The sequence below is a fragment of the Rhinolophus sinicus genome, linkage group LG04 (assembly GCF_036562045.2).
Source record: "Rhinolophus sinicus isolate RSC01 linkage group LG04, ASM3656204v1, whole genome shotgun sequence".
Lineage (NCBI taxonomy): Eukaryota > Metazoa > Chordata > Mammalia > Chiroptera > Rhinolophidae > Rhinolophus > Rhinolophus sinicus.
This window is the reverse complement of record NC_133754.1, coordinates 47,183,080-47,192,011: the sequence shown is the minus strand read 5'-3', so window position 1 is coordinate 47,192,011 and position 8,932 is coordinate 47,183,080. Positions and strand designations below refer to the sequence as shown.

The 8,932-nt window shown below is 36.3% G+C and overlaps 1 protein-coding gene across 2 annotated transcripts in view; it reads right to left on the bottom strand.

Annotated features, from left to right (window-relative positions):
• Positions 1 to 4,578: 4,578 nt before the first annotated feature.
• Positions 4,579 to 8,932, bottom strand: part of LOC109447059 (basic immunoglobulin-like variable motif-containing protein) — a 58,608-nt gene continuing 54,254 nt past the window's right edge. For both annotated transcript variants that reach the window (XM_019731038.2, XM_019731037.2), the window contains 3 exons: positions 7,809 to 8,009; positions 6,904 to 6,988; positions 4,579 to 5,266 (listed from right to left, as the gene is read on the bottom strand). In XM_019731038.2, the coding sequence (XP_019586597.2) occupies positions 4,667 to 5,266; positions 6,904 to 6,988; positions 7,809 to 8,009 (886 nt within the window). In that variant the 3' untranslated portion in view covers positions 4,579 to 4,666. The remainder of the gene's footprint in view (positions 5,267 to 6,903; positions 6,989 to 7,808; positions 8,010 to 8,932) is intronic.

The window sequence follows — 8,932 nt, the reverse complement described above, 5'->3', positions numbered from 1 at the left end:
TGACCCCCTTTACCCACTTCGCCCCCCCACCCTTCTTCTCTGGTAACCACCGTTCTGTCGTCTGTATCCATGAATTCCTTTTGTTAGTTCATTTGTTACTTCTAGTTTTATATTCCACGAGTGAAATCATAGTTTTTGTCTTCTACTATCTGACTTATTTCACTTAGCATAATATTCTCAAAATCCATCCATGTTGTCGCAAATGGCAATGTCATCTTTTCCATGGCTGAGTAGTATTCATAAATATATATATATATATATATATATATATATATTACATAAATATGATTGGATAAAGATGTGATATAGATATATATCTATATCACATCTTCTTTATCCAATCATCCACCAATGAACACTAAGGTTGTTTCCATGTCTTGGCTATTGTAAATAATGCTGTGATGAAAATAGGGGGTACATACGAGGTCTGACAATTAAGTTTGCGAACTTGTTGCAATGATGTTGCCAACCTTTTTTGATACGAGAGGGATTATTCATTATGAATTTGTACCAACTGGACAGTTAACCAGGTTCACTATTTGTAAGTGCTGAAAAGGCTGCATGAAAAAGTTAGACGACCTGAACTTTTCACCAATTCATGGTTCTTAAATCACAACAATGCACCAGCTCACATGGCACTGTCTTTGAGTTCTTAGTTAGTAAACAAACACATGTATTGGAACACCCTCCCTACTCACCTGATCTGGCCCCCAATGACTTCTTTCTTTACCCAAAGATAAAGGAAATATTGAAAGGAAGACATTTTGATGACACTCAGGACATTGAGGGTAATATGAAGACAGCTTTGATGGCCATTACAGAAAAAGTTCCAAAATTGCTTTGAAGGGTGGACTAGGCGTTGGCGTCGGTGCATAGTTTCCCATGGGGAGTACTTTGAAGATGACCGTAGTGATATTGAGCAATGAGGTATGAGTTCGTGAACTTAATTGTCCAACCTCATATATATTTACGAATAAGTGTGTATGTTTCTGGTAAATACCCAGAAGAGAAATTGCTGGATTATATGGTAGTTCTGTTCTTAATAGCTTACGATTCCGGGTAATTTTCGTTATTGGGTAACATTGTTGTTATAGATAACAAAAGTACACAATAGTGTAAAGTTAAACAAACTTTGTGTGGGTACAGCTTCTAAGAAATACTTTATATACCATGATGTATACAAAGTTAAATTAAGGTCACTTTAATATATCAGACAGGACTAGGAGTCTGGGAGCCTGATTTTAGTTATTCCTGTCAATAATCAGCTTGTGATTTTGGCATTTAGTGTTTCTTGGCTTCCTCTTCTAGAAACGGACATAAAAGGCACACAATATATATTTGTGAGATGAATACAGCAGGTAAAAAACATTCTGGAAACTGCAAAATCCTAAACAATGAAAACTATTATTCATAGGCAGTTAATTCTGGGCAGAGGATACTCTCTTTCTGGGTCTTTTTAAAAGAAGAATAAAGAATCATTTGATAAAAAAAAAAAAATCACCTTTTTCAAGGAGATGTTTAAAAGATGAAACCTCAGTGCTGAATTTCTTGACAGAACCCCTAAACCAATCATCTAAACCGTCATGACAATGATTATTTCAACTATATTGTACAGTTTTAAAAGTGTACCGACTTTTGCCTCCAACTTTACATAGCTTATAGCTCTGCTTATATTGAGAACTAAAAAATTAGATCTTACACACACACACACACACACACACACACACAGCATCAGAGCTGCCAAAGCAGCCAAGAATTCCATGCTTTTGCTGATTATTGGTGTAAAGAGGCTGACAAGCCAGAGAGGACAACATGGAGGGATGCCAGCAAAGCTTTATGCTACATACCTCAGAACTGGGGAGACAAAAATGTTTGAAGCTGGCAAGGCAGCTAGGAATCGGGACCTAAGATCCCAGAAAGGAATGGAGGAGTAATCCTGACACTCTGCACTGACTTGTTCAATGTATTTGCTCAGCAAGACGTTTAGGGCAAGAGGCTCATTTTCCAAGCATAAGGTGGCTAAAAGCAGAGCAAAGCTCAAAAGAAGAGAGGAATGCTCTGGCTGTCATTTCCAGGTACCTCTGTGAAACTGCTTTTTAGAAACAGGGGAGACTAAAAGATGGAGTCTTACAAAGACCATAAACCAGTCTTGAATCCACTCAGTTCTGATCACAGTGAGGTGATCATCCCCACGGCTGCCTGTCAGAAAACGTTCTGGAATCCTCTCTAGAGAAAGATCCAGAACATCTACAATTTTTACTACATAATGTCCAGCACTCAGTAAAAATTTACTAGCCATACCAAGAGTCAATAGAAATCCACAGGTGAACAACTCCACAGGTGGAGATGTTTGAAATAGACTTCAAAGTAATGGTGATTAAGATGTCCAAAAGCTGATGACAAGAATTACAGCAGAGAACTGGGATCTATAAAAATGAGTCAAACAGACAGAATACAACTGAATATACAATAAATGAAATAAAGAGCTCACTAGCTTAATAGCAAATGTAGAGAAAGGTAAAGAAAATACTGAGCTGAAAGATAATTTTATAAAAAATGTGTATGATGGTCATCATCCTAAGTAAACTATAGGTATACCAACTTGCTTTATATAATGACAAATCTGCATTGCTGCTGTTTACCTATTTTATAAGTAAAATGGCACCTTGAATTTCAAGTTAGAACATTTGGGTTCAGGCCATGTTTTCCTAGTAGATGGGTGAATTTGGTAAACTTGTTTCTTCCTTTGTACAAGGATATAACTTGGTGACAGGGTTAAGAGAAAAAAGGATATAATAAACTGTTCTATAAATACTGTACCTATGGTATAAATACTGTACCTATGGCATAAATACTGCATCTATGTCCTACTAGTAGTCCTGAATATCCCCCTTTTCTCCTCTCCCTGGGTACCTGGCCCAGGTAGAAATGACATTTCTGAGTACTTCTACTATATTCTGAAGAACATGCTCACTCAGGTCAATGGGATGGCAGCAAAAGTGATTTTTCTAGTCACCTTTAACATGAAACATTCTACTTGCCCTGGACTTTGGTTCTTTCCTCTTCCAGTGGATAGAAATGCAGATGTAGCAATGACCCAGAGTAGACCACTCAAGTGACACAGCAGCCTAGGTAATGGCTGAACCTGAGACCCTGAAAGGCCTCATGGCACACAACTGCATTACCAGCTTAGATTGGCCAGACTGCTGAGTAAGACATAAATCATGTTCCAGCTCATTCAGGCCGCTGTATATGAACACCTCTGTTAGAGCAGCTTAGCCTTCACCCCACTATTAGTGCAAAACAAATGTGAATTATCAACCAAAAACAATAAAATTTCTTTAGCAAAACTACTATCATCCTACCTACAAACACATATGCAGAAAACTCCCAATTATAAGTAGCTTAGAGAAATGAAAATAACATGAAAATGTCCCTCCTCCCCCCCAAAAAAAATCCTGCTTCAAATACCTCCAGAGAAAAGATGCACTAAGAAAAGATTTGAGTTTATTTATGTGGAGTTACTGTTGACTTTAGAAGGCTTCTAAAGAAGACCGATAGAAGCAGAAGACATTTCAAATTAGGAAGGAATAAATAATGAGCAAAGAAAAACAGCAGCTGTAGTCCAAATATGTGGGAAATTGGGCTCAAAAATAAATATGAGAGTCTATGAAAAGTATTCAGAAGTCACTCAAAGATTATTGAGATACTTATTTGTATTTGTGTTTCACTGGTAAAGATTTTCAACTATTTGAAGACTGAGGGAAGGGAATCAGTAAAAATTGAAAATACAAAAATGTCAGAAAAGACAGACTGGGAAGGAGGACCTGAAGCCCAGAGAACCCAAACTCAAAGTAAGTGGTAATGCTATCCTCAGATTGTTCTTAACTCCACATATCCAGAACTTTGGAGTTGTTATTGTGACAGGTGTCAGCAGGAGGAATCATAAACTACCCTTGGCTGGGCCACCCCAAAGAAACGGCTGTTAACAATAATCCTCTGGATGCCACTCCGTTACTCAACAGTTTAACTACAGCCCTGAGCCCCCAAGTGCATTTACACGTAAGTCAGTGTGGGACAACTGAAGTGCTTTAAAAGCCGACCATGACGGTACTGAGGTCCCCATGTACAGTTCATGCTCACAGCTGGGATCATGCACCCCATTTAGGTTTTCTAATTATTTCGCTATAACCACAGCAGACATACTCTTCAAGTATGCTGCAGCAGTGAGCTTCCCTCCTGCTATCCTTTTAAGTGGACCCTCAGAGAAAGTGGGAAGCAGTGGGGGACAAGACTTTATGTAGCTGGGTAGACCCGCCACTGTTGTGAAATGAGAAATAAGGATACCTTTCTTCTCATCTAGATTGGAAAGTCAGAGGGATGCATATCGAGAGTGAGTACTAATCAATAAAAATCTTCTTCCTTTTTTTTTAAATGTCGTCATAAAATATCAGACATTGTACAACAATAGAAACATGAACAGACAAAGAAATACAAGGAAATATTCATGAAGTAGAAAACACTAGAAAACACTAGAAAAATGTAACATATTTAAAAATAAATACATGTCAAGTTAAATACACTGTGCAGATATTTAATTTTATTATTTCCTCACAACAAATTCATTACAAAATATTAACTTGTACCCAATACAGAGAATACACATTTAAATTAGGTTTTTCTTTCTTCCTCTTGTACATCTCAGTTTCCTCTTTTTCTTCCCAAACACAGATCTGGCAGTCACCAGGACTTGTTTTGCTTTCTCTCGGTCATCATCACTAGAGCTGCTCGAAGTCGAACCTTCACCTTTGTCCCTTACAGGATCAAGTTCCAGTGTGTTCTGCAAACCTACAGAGCTGCCTTTTGCTTCTCCCGCTGCTTTTCCCCGCTGCATGTTCATTACAGACAAACATTCAGCATCCTCACTTGATGATGTATTAGATGACTGGGAGATGTAGGCCTCCCCCAAAAACCCACCACATTCACTCTCTTGGTTAGAATCCAAAAGCCTCGCTCTTTTCAGGCTTGATGACTCTTTCCACTTATTTGCTGTGCTTCTCTTCTGGGTCTTACCTTTTGCCTTATCAGGGAACTCGTATTCTTTCTCAATGGCAACAGAAACTGCTTCTGTTTCACTGGCTGCTGCTTCTCTTTCTTTTCTCAGCATACATGTCACAGCTCTGTTAAGTCTCTGGCTCTTAATACCCTTAACATCTTGTTTCTCCTGTTGAGCTAATCTAAAGAAAGAATCAATTCGGAGCTGCGTCTAAAAAATAAAACAAAATAATAATAAATCAGACAAACAAGTAAAGTTTCTAAAGCAAATCAAAGAGCTCCACCTTGATCACTGGCATTGTATGACTCTTTCAGAGAATACTAATTCATTCCCTCTCAAAAGCCAGTCTCCCAAATTATTTACTCACAGTAAATTTACTTTCTAGGTCATATTTAATGCAGTACTTACACCACCTCTATCAACTAAGTCCTCTGTCCGCGTCTCAAATAAGAAATCCCTTCTTAGGCACTCAAATAAAGTTAAATATTTTTTTTCAGTAGCCAAATATATCATCTTCTTTTGGAGCAACATAAGTTAATGGGATTCATTTCTAAATTTCACTATCTCCTTCTTTTAAAAATATTATCATGACACAAAACCTTTAGGAGGCAAATTCACAGTATCATATGTTAGGACTAGTAAGAAATATTTATGCCTTTTGTTCAGCAAATTCACTTTTAGGGAGACATTCTTTAAAAATGGTTACATTTGGGAAGGTTATGTGCCTGATTGCACACCATTATGAAAACCTGAAAATTAAATGTCCACTAAATGAACTGAACCAATTAAGACAAATCTCTTTGATGAAATGTAATCTGGTCATTTGAAATTATGAAATTATGGAATACACAGAAAGAAAATATTATGATAATAGATGGAGGGTAGATATATCAAATTGCATTTATCTATGATAACAAATATATATGGGAAGGAGACGGGACATTAAAAAAATAAAGCTAAATGTTAATATCTATATTAGAGGAAGTAGACAAGTAATTTTAATTCATTTTTCCACTTTCTAATTTGGGGTGATATAAACTTATATTAACTTCTACAAAGTAATAAATTTTATTACAACAAAATTTATCTGAAATTAAGGAATGATCAATCACTAAGCCGAGGAGACTTATCTGTTGGCGTACAATGTTTCCAGTAGGGAACATCATCAAACAATGGGAAACTATGGAACTGTTGTCTCAGTTTTATTTATATTTTTCCAAAATCAGCCCAACCTAATATATCTTCTAAGAAATGGTCTCATTTCTGCTAAAAGGTTTACTTTTATGTATGTTTTGTGGGTTGCCTCTGCGGTAAGAGAAGGTTTCTGTGTAGGTAGGAACACACTCGCAGAGGAAGCAAGACAGTTACCTACATAGGGGAACTGAGGACCACATAAAGGCCTTTTTCTCCTCAAAAATCTCTTGTGCGATACAGTATAATGACTGAACTGCTACCTTTGATGATTTAGCCACAGAATTAAAGAGCATTAACATATTAATGATCAGAAATACTTTGGACTGAATACTTCCTAGACTTGTTAAATGTAAAAATAGCTCTGAAAGGATAAAATATTTAACTATAAAAACAAATCCATTATTAGATTGGTTTTTTTCAAAGTCAGAATGAATCAAAAGGACACCAAAGTCTAGCCCAAGGGTGACATTAGAAAGTGAATAAAAGTCCAATTTTTCTGTTTTCCTCTGTTCTCTTATCTGAAGTATAATCATTCAAAAATGTATGTTACATGCTCTAAAATAAAAGAGTAACTGGTCTTTAACAACTGCCACTCACAGCCTTCCTGGGTTTACTCTTTATCCTGAACTTAGGAAAAGAGCTGCCGTGACTACCTGCTGGGCGTTCAGTTGCTTTAACACTGGAAAGAGAGACTCGTCAGTCTTCGTCCTATTCCAGCCAAAATATCGCTGACAAAATATGCAGGCAGTTAAAGACTCATACATGTTTCTAAAGATATTTAAACAAGTGATAAATACAGAGGTCCAAAGAGCCCATCCTTCATTCCATTTCCCATTATCTCCAAACATTTTCATATTTATAAAGATTAAACGTGGTAAAATAAAGAGTAGCAAAACAAATAACTAACATAATCATCTGGCACTATGTACTTTTCAATATCCTCTAAGACAAAAACATATCCAACTCTCCTTTCAGGTCATCAAAGACTCGTGGCTATTGAAAAACCTTAACCCAGGGTAATAACAGGCTGCAGATATTAGACATATATCTTTGAAAGATAAAAACTGTAGTTAGATTAATTGTATTGCAAACTTTTAAACACCTAATCAAATGATTATTTAAATATGTAGAAAAGGAACATCAGTAACAAAAAGAACAAAACTAATTATCTTTCCAAATAAATTATACTTAAGTATGCTGTTATATCTATGAATGCTTATCACTACTATTTCAAATAAAAATCCTCTTTAAAACTAAGGATACTGTTTAATGGATAGAGATTTTCAGTTTCACACAATGAAAAGAATTATGGATACGGATGGTGGCGATGGTTGCACAACAATGTGAATATTTTAATACCACTGAAATGCACACTTAAAATGGTTAAGAAAGCAAATTTTATGTGCATTTTACCACCAAAAAGAAAACCTAAGGAGAAAAAGGAACTAAAGGAATGTCTTAGATGAATGGAATATTAAGGAAAAAACCGATCCAACTTCATGTTTTAAACCAAAACACATATTTGCCTCAGTGTTCCTTGTTTTCCGTAAAAGGATATTCTCTAATTTTGTCAAGATCAGGTTTCCCCCACAGAAACGATTCCCTGGAGTCATTCACCACAGGTTTCAGGTAAGCATCTGCAACAGCTGGGTTGGGAAAGCCAGGTGAGAGTTGCAACTTTCGTAATTTTTTTTTCACTTTAGTGTCATAAGGATTAGGTCTAATCTTCTTATTTTTTTGAGCTTCATGCCACCACTCTCTATAAGGCAAAGGAAACAAGTCTTTATAAAGCAAAAAGACATAGTAGATGCACTGCAGATAAAGAGCTAAACTTAAAGTTAGGCAACATAAACTCAAATGCTAATTCCCAAACAATGCCTATAACCTAAAGAATACAAATATTATTTTCAGTGCTATTAATCACAATGTATAATGATAGCAAACATTGATTAAAGCTCACTCTGTGCTTGGCATTGTATTAACTGGTCTACACATCCAATCATCACACATGTTCCACTGCTTCACATACTCCATATTAGCCACTGACTCAAATTTGTGAGCTAAGCAATTTTTTCGCTTCACCGATGCAGGAGTGCCATCTAGCACTAAAAAGGACTAACTACAGAATCCACTGTAGATCAAAATACAAAAAAGGAAAAAAAGATCTTTATCAATTTTACAGTACTACCATGTTTCCCCAAAAACAAGACCTAGCTACACAATCAGCTCTAATGCATCTTTTGGAGCAAAAATTAATATAAGACCCGATCTTATTTTACTATAATATAATGCCAGGTATAATACAATGATATGATGTGATATGATATGATATGACATATGATATGATACTGGGTCTTATATTAATTTTTGCTCCAAAAGACGCATTAGAGCTGATTGTCCGGGTAGGTCTTATTTTCAGGGAAACAGTATTTCCAAGAGTGCACTGAGAAGATACCTATATTTCTCCCCTACTCTTTTTTTAGTTTTCCTCTTTGAAATAGCTATCATCATTGCCAGTTAGGAGTATTGGCACAACATTCTATGAGCTCATCAAAACAAAAGGATCACCCCCTCCGTAAAACAAGGGGCCAGGCACTTAACGTAAAGATGAAAGACAGCATCTGCCAATCACCTGGGCTGTGGGGACACAATAGACAGTGGTAACATCTGAGATAAAATTGA